Genomic DNA, 17,753 nt, shown 5'->3' with positions numbered 1-17,753 from the left:
CATAAGAGTTTAAACTTCATATATAAGGTTCTCTGTGCGCACACATCCGAAGCACACGGACAGAAAGCGGCTGTCACAGCATGTGAGTACTAAGTTTAAGTTAAAAACACACGAGTTACAATGTCGGTTATGTCTGTGAAAGTAAACAGCTGGGAAATAAATCGCTTGTTTATTTTAGATCTATGTGGCAGCAGAACAATATACAGTAAATAAATCAATAAATCCACTGCTCTCTTGTCTCCTCTGAGGCTGGGACTCTAAATAGTGTTCTGTGCTCGTCTGTGCAGCCAAAGACAGAACAGTTAGCATGTTTTGCTCAAACTTTCGCCATGGCATTAGAGCTGGTACACCGTTGTCGCTTGCGAAATCAAATGACGGCGCCATGGGTGTAAACTTACAGATTAAGGGGCGGTAATATTATAATGAGATCCCTTTGCTACGTCACCAAGGGAGCGAAATCAGACGCGTTGTTTTTTTCAGACGCTTGCAGAAAAAGTCTTACCAAAACAAAGTTACTGGGTTAATCTTTTTCACGTTTCCTTGGTTGGTAGATGCACCGGGGACCTGATTATAGCACTTAAAACCTGGAAAAGTCTTTTCATGACATTTTCATGATATGTCACCTTTAATACAAAATGTGCCAATTACATAATTAAACAATGAGAATCCAATTTAGAGTTACATTCAGTTCCAATTCAGATAAATACATAACATCAATTGCTCAAAGATGAATCTTAAGAGTGAGAGATGCATACCTGACAGCAGTGAGACACACAGCAGCATGTGAGAGTTCTAGTGCAGAGCTCCAGAGACTCACACACACACACACTGTGTCGGGGTTTTCTGGTTACAGAATTCCAAAGCAGTGTTTTGCCACTTCGCTTATAGGCTATACCCAAACCAGAACAAAGAAATCTTCAAATCAGTTGTAAAAGCATAAAAGACCTTTTGGTTTGTTAGGATCTCGTAACCCAAAAGGTCACACACCTAGTTTTGGGGATGAAAGCAAATGTTATCAAAGATCTTTATTGGGGCATCTCCCACACCAGAAGAACAGGTTTTGTTTTCTTTATTCTTGCCTGTTCTGCTGATGCGAGAGTGAAACCACCTTCCAGTCGCACCTGAAGTATTTACAGTATATTGACCACACATGAAACAGCTTGAAACGATGGATTTGTGAAATTTGCATGACTGACTGAGACCTGAGGGGAAGGAGAGGGTGCGAGGAGTCAGGAACTCAGCATGGGTGGGGGGGATGAGATTGGGCCAGCTGTAGATCCTCTCTCCAGATTAGTGAGTTTTATTGTTTGATTACAGGATAGGAATCTTGAATTCAGTTTTGGTCAAATCCATCCTTACATTTGGTTTTAATACTCATCCAAAAACACTGATGATTTGTGTGTGTGTCTGATTAAATTCTTATAAAGTTTATAATACATACAAAATGAATAATGGAGCTCATAACAATTTGTACATTTTTGATTAGAGTGAAGATCTAATCTGAACACATAAGGTAGGCGAGAGGTTACGCAGGGTTTAAGTTTAATAAAGGTCACAGATCTCTGTGTGTCATAGTTCAGACGTGCTCATTATGTGCTGGTTATTGTCAGTTGTAGACGATATCACAATATTTAATGCATGTATAAACCAAAAAGCATGCAATTATATTGGTGCAAAGATTGTGTTGAACCTAAACTTCTGCTTTTATGGCTTGTTATATTATGTTGTATGTTATACATTCCTGTCCTGTTTTTAGCATGCTAATGAAGATTGCCGATTCATCACAGCATGACACATACAGTACATGCTAATCGCACCAACCCTTTCTTCTCATGGATTTCCAAAAAAAATTAGGTTTAGGACCCTCCCTTACACAGCGGCTATAAATGTGTGAGTGCTTCAGTTGAGGAGAGTGCCTCAGAGAGAAAATGTCTGTTGTCGAGTCACTGCTGCAGTTTTCCAGCACAGGTACATTACTGGGAGCGTTGCTGATGCTTCTGGTTTTGTATTTGCTTTCCTCTGGATCCAAATCTCAGAAAGAAGGGAAAGAGCCACCGGGACCCAAACCACTGCCGCTGTTGGGGAACCTGCTGACAATTGACCTCACGAGACCCTTTGACACCTTTTTTGAGGTGAGAACTTGACTTGAACACATTCAGACAGTAATAGTAGCCTAACATTTCGTGATTTGTTTGTGAATGTCTTTCTCTGCGTCCTCCAGCTCTCTAAAAGCTACGGGAACATATTCCAAGTGTTTTTGGGTCCCAAAAAAACTGTGATCTTAGTTGGATACCAAACCGTCAAAGAAGCTCTTGTGAATCATGCTGAAGAGTTCGGCGACAGAGATATTGCACCTAGTTTCAGGATAATGAACGACGAACATGGTAGGATTCTTCTTATTTCTGCCTCAAATGAATGTGCAAACTGTAAATGTGTCACGATCCCTGACTGTTTCTTGAGTCTCTGTCCCCTTGTCCAAATACCCACACTTGTGGTCTTGGTCACTTGAGAGCGCGTGCGAGCGACAGGAAGCAAGTGTGCAAGACTGTCCCAGGTTTTAAAAATACCAAAGCGCAGTGCCCTTAACGCACACTAAATCCACACTCCGGAGCGCTATTCGAGGCTTAGTGTATCCCATCATGCATCATGTTCTGGAAATAAATCGTGAGACTTTTTGCCGAGATCTCGCGAGAGGTCACGGAAACCTTTCCAATGTAAGTTAAATATTAATATAATATATTGATATTACAAATAATTTGGTAGAAAACAGTGTTTTTACTTTTATTGGTGCAAAGCTGAGTTGTGGTGATATTTATTTCGCACATTTTTTTATCACTTAATTAGAAGCACCACAAATTAAAATTGTCATGTTATAGGGACTACTGAACAGACATTTAGAAGTTGATTTTAAAATGCAAAGTATTTCAAATTAAAATGAAAATAAAGCTGTGTAAACACTTGCATTTTTACAACACTATAAGTGTGTCCCATCAGGTAATGAAAAGTTCGACACACACTTGTGGTCTTCACACCCACTTGAACACTTGGGCCAAATACAGGAAATACATCATTTAAGTTATCAAGTGGTCAAGTGCAAAGACTGCAAGTGTGGGTATTTGGACAAAGCCTGTGACTTTATTGTAGCCTTGTTCCCCTCATGTTTCCCTGCTAATCTGTTCCCTTGTTTGTTGCCATGCTCAGTGTATATATACCCCTGTGTTTCAGCGCTTGTTTGTTGATTCCCTGTTGATGCTCCTGTATTGGATTTCTGGTCTAGCTCCTGCTTTTGCTCATTGTTCCTTTATTTACCCATGTTTGTTTTCTTGTTTTGTCAAAAACTACTTGCGTTTGGATCTGCCTCACCTCATCCCAGCATAACAAACTGCTAGGTATTTCATCAAACAAAGATGTTGCACAAGCTTTCAAATCTTCATGGCCTCTCTGAGTCAAAATTTACTCAAATGGGTTTAACTACATGAAATAAATGTGGCACAAATATAAGGTCGTTATAAGGATCCGCACAAAATTGGGTGGGAACCAGCCAATTTAACAATGAAAAACCAACAATGCATTTAACTGTCGGACTGTTAGCTTGAAATTGTGCATGTCTTAAATGAGTATATGTAGGTAGAACTTTTTATTTCTTTTACATTTGTGTTTGCCAGTTTGTCTGCGTAATCATTCTCTACTAGTGTTGCTGCAGACTCATTGTCTGATGGTTTTGTGTTGATCAGGGATCATCTTTTCCAATGGAGAGAACTGGAAAGAAATGCGACGCTTCGCTCTCAGCAACCTGCGGGACTTTGGGATGGGCAAGAGAGGAAGTGAAGAGAAAATCATAGAGGAAATTCAGTATCTGAAAGGAGAGTTTGATAAGTTTGAAGGTACAAGCTGAGACACGCACATGCAAACATGCTCTTAGTTTATAAGATCCATTGAGAGACGGTTTGTTGTTTCCTCTTCACAGAGAAACCCTTCGACACGACACAGCCGGTGAACTACGCTGTGTCAAACATCATCTCATCTATCGTGTACGGCAGCAGATTTGAATACACAGACCCTCAATTCACTGAAATGGTCGACAGAGCAAATGAAAATGTTCGGGTTAGTGGATCGGCATCTATGATGGTATGTATGATTTATATGCTGACAGATATGTCTATAGTTTGTCAACTACCGACAGGCATTACAAAATCTATTAATGACATATGGACATGTTTTGTAGTGTTGGACGAAGTACTCAAATCGAGTACTTGAGTAAAAATACAGATTACTCTTAATAGATATAAGATTTGGGCAGACTTTTATTATGTACTGATCTGCAAATAAGCAAAACATTTATTTCATTACCAAAACATGTCATACACCATTACTACTCTTGAAACTACAATATAAATTTAAATGTACTGATAATTCAAGTGTGCAATAAATAGCAAAATACACCCCATTATTTTAAAAATAAGGAAAAACAAATTGTGTGTAAATATGTGGTGACAAATAGTATAAAAATACAATCACACTAGGCAAGAGGAACGCTATGCAAACATACTAGTTTTATAGAATTTGAAACTACAGCAGCTGGGAAGATGCATGCATTAATTTGCAAAGATTTAGACTTTTTCCTACAGTAGTCCATAACAAACAGTCAGTGACACACAAATGCCAGATAATGGGCTTAAACAACTCATCCTTTTACAGCTGATTTATTTCACAAATAATGACCTAAATATGATTTTCATTTACAATAATTAATGCTAAAATGTGCCATTAGTAACATACTTTTCACGACATCAGTCACATGCGCGCACTCAAGCTCCAAGAATATCCAAGTTCTCGCCTCATTCAGACATGAACAGTTCAGTGAAATGTTTACTGGATTGCTTTGAACGGATCACTGAATCAAAAGGTGATTGACTTGAGAACAGCTGCAAGTGGATCAGTCTGATTAGAGAATGAATTGGAAATTGCGAGCAGATTCAACAGGTTCTTTGAAAAGAATAAGCTTATACATGAAGACATCGCTTCTCAGAGCGGGTCTTGATTTCTTCAGCTTCCAATAACGCGGAACAATATGTTTTGATGAAATGTAGTGTGATTAAAAAAAGTACAATATTTAAAGTATGATTATACTATGGAATGTAGTAAATGAAAAAAGTGCAGCTCTGGAGACCATGTCACTCAGTCTTTCTTGTGTCTCTGAATGTGCATTTCTAGATTTATAATATATTTCCGTGGTTGGGTCCAATCCTAAAAAACAAAAGGATTATTGTAAACAATATTGTGCGAAGTAGACAACAGATGATGAAGTTGATCAATGGACTTCTGGAGACTCTGAATCCACAAGACCGCAGAGGATTTGTCGACTCATTTCTCATCCGCAAGCAAAACGACGAGGTATGTAATTTTTTTGCCTACAGCATTTTCAATGATCCCCTTTACTGTAATAATCGGAAATTCAGTTGGTGAATAAATATGCATTTGACAGCAATCCGGCAAGAAGGACTCATATTTTCATGAAGAGAATCTTATGATGTCTGTGACAGATCTGTTTATCGCTGGTACCGACACCACAGGAACGACTCTGCGCTGGGGTCTGATGCTTATGGCTAAATACCCTCATATACAGGGTAAAAACACAGTAATATGAAGAGTATTTCCTCAATACTGCATTTAATAGTCCAAAGGAACAAACGTGTTTTGCATTTGTGTGCAGATCGAGTTCAGGAGGAGATTGACAGAGTGATCGGTGGACGTCAGCCGGTGGTGGAAGACAGAAAGAAATTACCTTATACAGATGCTGTGATTCATGAAACCCAGAGACTGGCAAACATAGTGCCCTTGAGTCTCCCTCATGTAACCAGCTGTGACGTTACCTTCGATGGATACTTCATCAAGAAGGTCAGTCAGAAGAATAAATACATAAAAAGCCAAGAGAAGATACCATGTGCATCTTGAACATCAAAGTTTTGGTCTTTTCTCTTTATTTTCTAGGGCACCACTGTAGTTCCTCTGCTGACGTCTGTTTTGAAGGATCCAAGCGAATGGGCAAAACCAAACAGCTTTTACCCAGAACACTTCCTTGATGAGACGGGCCAGTTCGTCAAGAGAGATGCGTTTGTTCCCTTTTCTGCAGGTCAGTGAAACTTCAGCTCAAGGCCGTAACAATGTCCACATTGGGGGAGGATCAAAGCAATATTTGATAGCAATGGTCTTTTTATTTAAAGGAATTAAAGAAAAAGAAAGAAAGCCAGTAAAAGAACTGAAGTTTATTATAAAGTAATGCATTGGAACTTCTTGCAGATAATATTTTAATTAAAAAAATATGCACACATTCACTCTTAATGCTGGAATATAGCCTACTATGCAACTTTTGAATAATTGAATTATGTCTTAATGCTGACTTTTTATGGCATAATAATTACTTTTGTCATAATTATGATTTACCAAAGCATTGTGATTTTTTTTTAATTGTTTTCATTTGTGTGCAGATCGAGTTCAGGAGGAGATTGACAGAGTGATCGGTGGACGTCAGCCGGTGGTGGAAGACAGAAAGAAATTACCTTATACAGATGCTGTGATTCATGAAACCCAGAGACTGGCAAACATAGTGCCCTTGAGTCTCCCTCATGTAACCAGCTGTGACGTTACCTTCGATGGATACTTCATCAAGAAGGTCAGTCAGAAGAATAAATACATAAAAAGCCAAGAGAAGATACCATGTGCATCTTGAACATCAAAGTTTTGGTCTTTTCTCTTTATTTTCTAGGGCACCACTGTAGTTCCTCTGCTGACGTCTGTTTTGAAGGATCCAAGCGAATGGGCAAAACCAAACAGCTTTTACCCAGAACACTTCCTTGATGAGACGGGCCAGTTCGTCAAGAGAGATGCGTTTGTTCCCTTTTCTGCAGGTCAGTGAAACTTCAGCTCAAGGCCGTAACAATGTCCACATTGGGGGAGGATCAAAGCAATATTTGATAGCAATGGTCTTTTTATTTAAAGGAATTAAAGAAAAAGAAAGAAAGCCAGTAAAAGAACTGAAGTTTATTATAAAGTAATGCATTGGAACTTCTTGCAGATAATATTTTAATTTAAAAAATATGCACACATTCACTCTTAATGCTGGAATATAGCCTACTATGCAACTTTTGAATAATTGAATTATGTCTTAATGCTGACTTTTTATGGCATAATAATTACTTTTGTCATAATTATGATTTACCAAAGCATTGTGATTTTTTTTAAAATGTGAAATGGCCTTCCATACATGTAAAATCCATACACAAAAAAAAAAACTTAAGAAAAAATGTGAAAACTTGCCTTCAAAATCAACCATTCAAACATGATTTATCACAGGCTCTGGCGCTGACTTTCAGCAACTCGCACCAACTTCTGCATATTGGGAATGCTAGTCTCATCACATTCATTTACGAAATACATGAATAACTTAAAAGATGTATATTTGCTATTCAAAACAGCCTAATTGAACAAAAAGGTCTAGATGTTTGAATCACTGGATATTACTGTCGATCGTTTAACATTACTATGAAGGTCGTCAAATATGAACAAATATTTTAGTTGCTTATGTTTCTTTTTCGCTGTTAAAAGAGTTTGCGCTCGTCAAGCCCGCCTTCTTTTATTTGATTGGCTACCTCAATCATTTTGACATTAGGTGTGATCAAGTTCATACAGACCGATCGGCGAGAGTTGTCGCTTGCAGTCGGGTAGCGGAATTGAAAGCCGAGACGTAAAGTCTGACACTTTTCTCGTATAGACTCTCACGTGGTGTTTGCATACTATATCACAGATGAAGTGAATTAAATGCAATATTTATCAAATACACAGACGTTTCATGAAAACATCTCTGAAACAACAGAAACACTTTTCATGTACTATTTAATACAGTGCTATCTGTCCAAGAATAAAGTTCAACATAAGCCTTTACTATTCAAATAAAGTGGGTCTTATGCACACTTTTATCATTGTTTTTTGATTAACATGACTCAATATAACATTTGCGACTACAGTAAAAGAGCTTTTACTGTTATAAAAACACAGATTTGTGAGCATTAGTGGAACTGAAGGTGTCAGAATAAACACGAAACACGATTGTTGTCGATTGGGGAATTCAGCCAATCGTGAAACATCTTTTGTCATCAGAGCTCCTGCAGCCGCTCTGGAGAAGCTCTCGAATCGCTCTTGCGGTACGTCACAGTGACGTAGCGTCGCCGCTGTCTCAATTCAGACAAAATCTCTAACCAGCATGCACTGCTTCAAGTCAGCCACTGATCAGTCTTCGCAGCGCTGCATAAAGTTGAACATACTGTACCTATTGATGAGCTGAGGCAGACCAGCCAATAGAGCAGCAGCCCTCCAGCTCCCATTAGCTCTGTTCCGAAACCTATTGTGCTGCCTACCTAGACAACAGTTTAAACAGACAATTCAACAGCCTCTCTCTCTTTCTCAGGACGCAGGATGTGTCTTGGAGAGAGTTTGGCCAGGATGGAGCTCTTCCTGTTCTTCACCTCTCTCCTTCAGAGCTACCGCTTCACGACTCCACCTGGAGTGTCTGGAGATGAGCTGGATCTCAAAGGAGTTGTAGGAATAACGTTGAATCCGTCTCCACACAAGCTGTGTGCGATCAGACGCTCCTGAATGAAGAAAATATCAGAAAACACAAACAATACTCACCTCTATGTAGTATGATCTGGGTGATTTTTGCTCTTGTTTTACGGTAACTTGCCTATTCTTCTGAGGAAATGTATGTAAATAATAAGCGATGTGTGTGAAGCCACGTTTTGTGGAACATGTTGAGGCTAGATGCTAGATTATAAATCAATGAAGAATGTTGTTACTGATTGTTTAGAGAAATAAAAACTTATTCTAATTTGTAGGCTATTTAAATAATGGCAAATAGCGACCTTCCTGCGCCTACTGGCAGAAGCGCGAGCACTCTTTCACAGAGCATGCGCAGAAAACACCGTCACATTTTTTCATAATTTTAACTTTTTAAAGCATTTTTTCTTACGTAGTGGAAAAGTGATTCTACTAAAATATATATTTTTTTCTTTCTTAAAATGTAGCTTTATAACAGACAGTCTGTAAGCAACCTAAGACTAACAATGACCTTTTATTGAAAAATGTAGCATACTATAGACGTCTCTGTTGTTTATGTTTGCTTTATTTGACATCTAACCATAAATTCATTCACTATTGTTGTGGTGTAAATAGTTTTGTTTTTTTGTTTTTTTAAGTCGCGTTTTAACTCCCAATTAAAATAATTTTTAAGGCAACATTGCTTTTTTTGTTGGTGGTGCTGAATGGCCCCTTATTGGGTGACTTTTGTTCATGGTTTTTAAGAATGAGTGTCACACAAACCTGTCCATGTTGACATATTTTGACTCACTCTTATTAACATATCTGTTAATCATCACCCTCATAACAGATCTGTAACCCATTTTTGAGAGCTGATTTGATTGACAGGGCCACTTAGTGTGACGACACATTACATCCTAAAGTCTCTGATGAAATGTTATATTGCCTGATCAGGTCTGTGAAAGCAGGTCTGTAGTCACTCCAGGTTAAAGAGGGACAAAGTTGAGAGATGCACTCATGAACTTTGTGTCTCCTGGGCAAGATGAATAGATCACAACACACCAATAGTTCAGTGTGAGTTTCGCAGATAATGAAGAGTTGAATGGAATCATATCGTGTTAACTGACATTAAGTTACACAATGCTAAGCTTATTATTTAAATGTAAATATATATCAAAATATTTAAAACAGTGTTTCATTAAACATTGTACAATGTCATTTTATTTAATGTTATTTGTCACTGTTATTTTAAGGTAATGTTTGACTTCAAATGGCCTGGCATATCGCACACATACGGTTTATGAATCACTTTTATGATACTTTTATGGTGCTGCTTTGTCCTTTTTCTCTTTCTCATATGCTGTGACAGATTCTGTTCAAAACAGATTCAGATTGATTTCTGCTCAGTTCCTGTACAACAACCACCGATCACGAACCACACCCAGCCTTAAATCTCCAGTTTTAATAATGTTTAAATGTGTGCAAATGTTCTCCATTTACAATGTGGCTTTCTGATCAATCTAAACAAAGTAATAAAGGCTCATAATAGCAATTTAAAGTCAAACATATCTTGATTAGTGTCAAGATTGGTGTTGCTCATCCAAGCACAAACTAAGGTGGCGGTAGGCAAGAGATTATGCTGGTTTGTAGTTTGATTTTTGATAGGTCACAATATCTCTGTGGGTCACAGTTCAGATTGCTCATTATTTGCTGTCAAATAAACACATTATCACAATATTAGTCAATATATAAACCAAAAATCATGTTTTAATCATGTAATAATTAAGTGTAAGAATATAGGTCTGTGATTGTGTTAAACCTGACTTATTGCTTGATTAATGTTCCTGTCTCGGTTTAACAGGCTGAAGAAGATTAATGATTCACCAAAGGGAGTCACATACATGCTGATGTAATCACACCAACCCTTTCCTCTAATGGAATTTTTTTTGGGATCACACAAGGTCCCTCCCTTACACAGCGCTATAAATGTATGAGTGCAAGAGCTCAGAAGCTCAGAGTGAAAATGTCTGTTGTCGAGTCACTGCTGCAGTTTTCCAGCACAGGTACATTACTGGGAGCATTGCTGATGCTTCTGGTTTTGTATTTGCTTTCCTCTGGAACCAAATCTCAGAAAGAAGGGAAAGAGCCACCGGGACCCAAACCACTGCCGCTGTTGGGGAACCTGCTGACAATTGACCTCACGAGACCCTTTGACACCTTTTTTGAGGTGAGAACTTGACTTGAACACATTCAGACAGTAATAGTAGCCTAACATTTCGTGATTTGTTTGTGAATGTCTTTCTCTGCGTCCTCCAGCTCTCTAAAAGCTACGGGAACATATTCCAAGTGTTTTTGGGTCCCAAAAAAACTGTGATCTTAGTTGGATACAAAACCGTCAAAGAAGCTCTTGTGAATCATGCTGAAGAGTTCGGCGACAGAGATATTGCACCTAGTTTCAGGATAATGAACGACGAACATGGTAGGATTCTTCTTTTTTCTGCCTCAAATGAACATGCAAACTGTAAATGCTAGACATTTCGCAAGACAAACATGTTGCACAAGCTTTCAGATCTTCATGGCCTCTCCAGGCTAATGAAATGTACTCAAATGTGTATGACTACTGAAAGGAATTAGATTTTCAGTGAATTTGCCATAATATGAGCTCATCTTAAGGATGAATACACAATTTGGTGGGAACCAGCCAATGTAACAATGAAAAACCTAAAAATGCTATTATTACAGGACTGTTTGCTTGAAAGTGAATGCTGTCTTTAATAAAGAAATATAAATGGGTTCCCATCAATAATTAGTGAAAAATATTTAAAGTAATATAAATTGATTGGCAAATAGATTATTCATTTATTAGCCTGCTATACAATGCTTTTGTATATGTATATGGTACACTGTATATGTCATAAAGGATAGTGAACTCATTGCATTATCATTCTCTACTAGTGTTGCTGCAGACTCATTGTCTGATGGTTTTGTGTTGATCAGGGATCATCTTTTCCAATGGAGAGAACTGGAAAGAAATGCGACGCTTCGCTCTCAGCAACCTGCGGGACTTTGGGATGGGCAAGAGAGGAAGTGAAGAGAAAATTATAGAGGAAATTCAGTATCTGAAAGGAGAGTTTGATAAGTTTGAAGGTACAAGCTGAGACACGCACATGCAATCATGCTCTTAGTTTATAAGATCCATTGAGAGACGGTTTGTTGTTTCCTCTTCACAGAGAAACCCTTCAACACGACACAGCCGGTGAACTACGCTGTGTCAAACATCATCTCATCTATCGTGTACGGCAGCAGATTTGAATACACAGACCCTCAATTCACTGAAATGGTCGACAGAGCAAATGAAAATGTTCGGGTTGGTGGATCAATTTCTATGGGGGTGAGTATAATCAATGTTAACCAGAAACTGTATTTTGTCCCCAGATACTACAAAATGTGACCCTGGACCACAAAACCAGTCATAAGGGTCAATTTTTCATATGTTTATATACATCAATTCCTCATCAGCTTTCCATTGATGTATTGTTTGTTGGGATAGGACAATATTTGGCCGAGATACAACTATTTAAAAATCTGGAATCTGAGGGTGCAAAAAAATAAAAATACTGAGAAAATCACCTTTAAAGTTGTCCAAATGAAGTTCTTAGCAATGCATGTTGCTAATCAAAAATGAAGTTTTTATATATTTATGTTAGGAAAGTTACAAAATATCTTCATGGAACATGATCTTTACTTAATGTCCTAATGATTTTTGGCATAAATAAAAAATCGATAATTTTGAGCCATACAATGTTTTTTTTGGCTATTGCTAAAAATATACCCCGCGACTTAAAACTGGTTTTGTGCTCCAGGGTCACAAATCTATTATTTACGTACAAGGCACCCATTTTGTAGAATGAACCCAAATCTACCACAGAAACTTTTGAAAGTGCATCTCTGGATAACAATCTCTTTCATGTCTCCTATTGTCCATTTCTAGCTTTACAACACATTTCCGTGGTTGGGTCCATTACTGAAAAGCAAAAGGATTATTGTAAAAAATATTATCCAAAGTAGAGAACAGATGATGAAGTTGATCAAGGCACTTCAGGAGACTCTGAATCCACAAGACCGCAGAGGATTTGTCGACTCGTTTCTCATCCGCAAACAAAACGATGTGGTGTGTAATTTTTCAGTGATCCCCTTTACTGTAATAATTGGAATATTCAGGTGGCAGATGAAAATGAGCAGTTTGCACAAGATCTGAAAAGGTCTACTTTCATTTTGTGTTTTGCTGAGTTTATTCAGTCAAGCACTTGTCATTTTGAATTTGAGTCTTTTTTTAGCTTATTATGGTGGTAAAGGGAATACATATTCATTTTGTGGATTGCATTTGACAGATATCCGGCAAGAAGGACTCATATTTTCATGATGAGAATCTTATGATGTCTGTGACAAATCTGTTTGTCGCTGGCACTGACACCACAGGAACGACTCTGCGCTGGGGTCTGATGCTTATGGCTAAATACCCTCATATACAGGGTAAAAACACAGTAATATGAAGAGTATTTCCTCAATGCTGCATTTAATAGTCCAAAGGAACAAAAATTGTTTTCATTTGTGTGCAGATCGAGTTCAGGAGGAGATTGACAGAGTGATCGGTGGACGTCAGCCGGTGGTGGAAGACAGAAAGAAATTACCTTATACAGATGCTGTGATTCATGAAACCCAGAGACTGGCAAACATAGTGCCCTTGAGTCTCCCTCATGTAACCAGCTGTGACGTTACCTTCAATGGATACTTCATCAAGAAGGTCAGTCAGAAGAATAAATACATAAAAAGCCAAGAGAAGAGACCATGTGCATCTTGAACATCAAAGTTTTGGTCTTTTCTCTTTATTTTCTAGGGCACCACTGTAGTTCCTCTGCTAACGTCTGTTTTGAAGGATCCAAGCGAATGGGCAAAACCAAACAGCTTTTACCCAGAACACTTCCTTGATGAAACGGGCCAGTTCGTCAAGAGAGATGCGTTTGTTCCCTTTTCTGCAGGTCAGTGAAACTTCAGCATAAGATATAAAAGCTAAAGAAAATAAATGTGGCTGTGCCCATCATACACTACCAACCAGCTGTCCAAATACATAACCAACTGTCCAAAATCTGCAGACTGGCTCTGACTTTCAGCAACTAGTGCTGACTTCTCCAGACTACAAATCTGGCCAAATGTTTATTCCGGCTCTGCAAAATTTTGCAGGTGAAATCCAGTCATTTCAGTAGGTATCCACATGATTTTCTATGAGTTTCACATAAGGGCGAAGAAAATTCTCCATGCAGACTTCGCTCACGTTCAAGTTCACACAAATTTGCTGCACTGACCAACAGAAATCTGCTTGGTTTTAAAGTGATTTCTGTGTAAGCAGTTCTTCACACATTGCTACATTACTGACAATAGCTGTGTCCCAAATGACACACTGTACACTACTTTTGCACTATGTACTCAACCGTGTAGTGTATGGATTATATAAGGTTATTTTGTCATTTAAAATCGGAGTCTGATAGCTCCTCCTCCTCCGTTTCATAATTAAAGTTGCAACAGTTGAGTGCATGAAGTGTCCAACATTCCACACTTAGTTTTTCAGTTATTTAAGTGCATATCCTCCAGGTATTTAACATGGACTTTTTCTTTTTGGAATTTTCAGTGCGAACGCAATACTCACACTATTTATACTACAAAATGCCATAGAATAAGTACGCAAATTGGGGACCTATAGGACCTTTTTTTGCCAACAAAATTTGGCTAATATGATGGCACCTTTAATTGTAGCCTATGCTAAATATGTTGAAAACGGCTCCTATTGGAGAGACTTTTGGACTTTTAGGTTCTGATCAGGTAATGGATGAGTAAACTCCCCTGTGTGCCGGTCAGAACACCAGTAATAAGGAGACGGCTTTAGATTGTGTATTGGTAGAGAAAGGCAGGGCCACAGATGTACAGTTAAAGGTGTAGATAGTCTGAAAAATAAGTACAATAAAGATAATGAATAAACTAAAGATTTAGCATTTACATAAACATAACGCTAATCACTCAACATCTCGTCATTAAGACATCATTAAGAACCCATAACACTGATTTACCTCTTGATGAATAATGAATAGTCACACCTTAAGTAATATTACCGATCTGGATAATACAGAACAATCATTACAGGACATGTCTGGGCATGTTCGTATGGTACACATATAACGCTGTTGCAATGACAGAAATATAAATAAAATCAGCTTACTTTGTGGTCCGTGACTAACACCTTGATATTAAATCTGCAGCAATCACCACAAACAAACTAAAAATTAACATAATTTCAGCCAGGGGCTCGAACGGATCACACAGACACAGTGAATAGCGGCGGCTCAACAAACTACGCTGCCCCAGAAATTGTCTTACTATAGGGAAGAGAGGGTCTGTATTACCAAAGACTATAGAATTCCCAAGACGTGTCACTCGTATAGTTTTGAATGGGGGAAAATGCAACGCACAATATGGCCACTCAATCGCAGGAAGCCCCGCCTTCTGAATGAAAGAGCCAATCGCTAATCGGTAAAGTCAGAGCGTCACTGCAGCTGCCATTAGAAGTCCTGGTTGCTATAGAAACAATCAGCTATCTGAGACGTGTGCTTAGGACTGCGCATGCGCACTGGCTGGTCTAGCCTGAAAAATACGCTTTTTATAACGCTATTTGAGCAAAACATAATAACATTTTTGACGCAGTTGTCAGATTTCTTCTGTGATTTCAAAGAGTTGCACTTGCATGCCCGAGAGGCGTTTCAAAGATGGCCGCCGAGTGACATGACTTGTCTTAAAAGGACTTGTCTTAAAAGGACTTTGGTATTACTTACTATTGGAGAAAGCGTAACGGTCAACTTGGATCACGTGTGCCTTAATAACCAATCACATGCCTTGACGTCATTGAATTACAGTCAGAGTTGTGCTACACTCAATCGCCGTTTACAGATACTATAGGAATGAATGAGAAATGCCATAAGCTGTATCTCACCTGTCGCAAAACGTCCGCGACTTCTCTTATAAAACGGCATTTTTTTTCTCGGTCTAAACTCTAACTCTAAAAATAGTTTAATCCAAAAGTATTGCTTATATTACTACGACTCCTGTTTCATAATAAAGGTCCCTTTTTTAGGAGCCTTTAATACAGCTCCGTTAATATTTCTTGTCACATTCACTTATGAATTACATGAATCATTACATTTTATTAAAATATAGACTATATTTTCGATTCAAATTGGTATACTTGGACAAAAAAGTAGAGTAGTTTGCATCACTTTATATCGTACAATATGAAGTGATGAAACTACTCGTCTTTCTGTCGCGAAATAGTTGTCAAATGATTTGCTACTTAGGCTATGTCTCTTTTTCACCTTGTGCGTCGCGCTGGAGTTCACCCTCAGCTTCTGTGAAGAGTGAAGCCCCGGCTTCTTTGATTTGTTTGGCTACTTCAATCATTTTGACATTGACAACCGCTGAGGCGTTTTGTTTTTGTTACAGAGCGCCATGCAGCTCCCATTAGCTGTGTTCCACAACCTGTGCTACCTATATAGACAGCATTTCAAACGCAACAGACCATTCAACTGCCCTCTCTCTCACACAGGACGCAGAGTTTGTCTCGGAGAGAGTTTGGCCAGGATGGAGCTCTTCCTGTTCTTCACTTCCCTCCTTCAGAGCTACCGCTTCACAACTCCACCTGGAGTGTCTGGAGATGAGCTGGATCTCAAAGGAGTAGTAGGAATAACGTTGAATCCGTCTCCACACAAGCTGTGCGCGATCAGACGCTCCTGAATGAAGAAAATATCAGCAGTTCTTTAAAAAAAAGAAATTAAATGAAAACCTGTGCTACCTATATAGACAGCATTTCAAACGCAACAGACCATTCAACTGCCCTCTCTCTCACACAGGACGCAGAGTTTGTCTCGGAGAGAGTTTGGCCAGGATGGAGCTCTTCCTGTTCTTCACTTCCCTCCTTCAGAGCTACCGCTTCACAACTCCACCTGGAGTGTCTGGAGATGAGCTGGATCTCAAAGGAGTTGTAGGAATAACGTTGAATCCGTCTCCACACAAGCTGTGCGCGATCAGACGCTCCTGAATGAAGAAAATATCAGCAGTTCTTTAAAAAAAAGAAATTAAATGAAAAAGAAACCAAACATCTGTTTGTTTCAGTATGAGTTGGAAGATTTCTGCACATTTTTACTTATTCTTTTAAGTAAATGTATATATGTAAATAATATAAGCAAAAGTGTGAAACCATGGTTGCAACCACTTCTGATTTTTTCAAATTGTTTTTTGTAAAACTCTGCAGATAAATTAAAGGTTGATATGTCAATAGGAACCACATTTTGAGGCTATTTGCTAGATTATAATTCATTGAATGTTGTTACTGATTGTTTTGGGAAATAAAATATTATATTATATATATGTTATATATCTGGATCTAGATTGAGCGCAAAAGTGACCACTCGCGGAGCAGAAGCGCTCTTTCACAGATATGCGCAGAAAGCTGACAGTGGTACTTTGTGTCATTATGATTTATGTCATTATTATGAATAATTTCGACTTTTTATGCCATAATTATGACTTTTATACAGTCAGCAAGCAGCTTTTTAGAATAAACAAAACAAAATTTTATGAAAGAATAACTAATTATTTACTTTTTTGAAATATTATCTTGCTGGACCTCTTTGTTGATAATTGTTTGCATTATTTGACGTCTGTCCATTCATTCATTCACTGTTGTTGTGGTGTAAATTGTAGTTTGCTGCTTTATCCTCACATTATGGAATTTTAAAACTCACACGCATTTCACTTCACAAATAAATTATGATTTTTGGCAAACATTGTTTTTGTTGTTGGCTATATGAATTAGAGGGTTACACGGGATTGAAAATCTCACGGGAGCGGCGGGAATGGGCTGTCAAAAAAATGTAGGGTCCCGCCATCCTGAGTACCGCTATCCATGGCCCCATACCAAGAATGATGGAGTACACATAAACAGGTGTTTGTCATACACCGATTACATTAGCCACCGCGGCACTGCCCCTACTGTAATTTTTCTTTTTTATAGAAATAGAAATCAGTTCAGCTGCAAAACGTAGGCTACCCTACACTAA

The 17,753-nt window shown here is 38.4% G+C and overlaps 2 protein-coding genes across 3 annotated transcripts; both read left to right on the top strand.

Annotated features, from left to right (window-relative positions):
• Positions 1-1,905: 1,905 nt before the first annotated feature.
• LOC107553662 (cytochrome P450 2K1-like) lies at positions 1,906-8,716 on the top strand. The gene is made up of 9 exons (XM_016235948.1): positions 1,906-2,132; positions 2,222-2,384; positions 3,735-3,884; positions 3,968-4,128; positions 5,215-5,394; positions 5,486-5,627; positions 5,714-5,898; positions 5,992-6,133; positions 8,465-8,716. The coding sequence occupies exons 1-9, from the start codon at positions 1,929-1,931 to the stop codon at positions 8,650-8,652; spliced, it is 1,515 nt and encodes a 504-aa protein (XP_016091434.1). The 5' UTR covers positions 1,906-1,928; the 3' UTR covers positions 8,653-8,716.
• A 1,816-nt stretch (positions 8,717-10,532) lies between these two features.
• LOC107553659 (cytochrome P450 2K1-like) lies at positions 10,533-16,465 on the top strand. 2 transcript variants are annotated; one of them, XM_016235946.1, is made up of 9 exons: positions 10,533-10,819; positions 10,909-11,071; positions 11,590-11,739; positions 11,823-11,983; positions 12,584-12,763; positions 12,984-13,125; positions 13,212-13,396; positions 13,490-13,631; positions 16,138-16,228. In XM_016235946.1, the coding sequence occupies exons 1-9, from the start codon at positions 10,583-10,585 to the stop codon at positions 16,188-16,190; spliced, it is 1,413 nt and encodes a 470-aa protein (XP_016091432.1). In that variant the 5' UTR covers positions 10,533-10,582; the 3' UTR covers positions 16,191-16,228. The 2 variants fall into 2 exon arrangements, with proteins under 2 accessions (XP_016091432.1, XP_016091431.1); XM_016235945.1 differs by lacking the exon at positions 16,138-16,228 and adding an exon at positions 16,241-16,465 and having other exon boundaries at positions 10,536-10,819.
• Positions 16,466-17,753: the final 1,288 nt, after the last annotated feature.

This window comes from Sinocyclocheilus grahami, unplaced genomic scaffold, assembly GCF_001515645.1.
Source record: "Sinocyclocheilus grahami isolate Dianchi unplaced genomic scaffold, SAMN03320097.WGS_v1.1 scaffold476.1, whole genome shotgun sequence".
Taxonomy (NCBI): Eukaryota; Metazoa; Chordata; class Actinopteri; order Cypriniformes; family Cyprinidae; genus Sinocyclocheilus; species Sinocyclocheilus grahami.
Note: the sequence above shows the minus strand (reverse complement) of the source record. Positions and strands in the feature narration are given on the sequence as shown.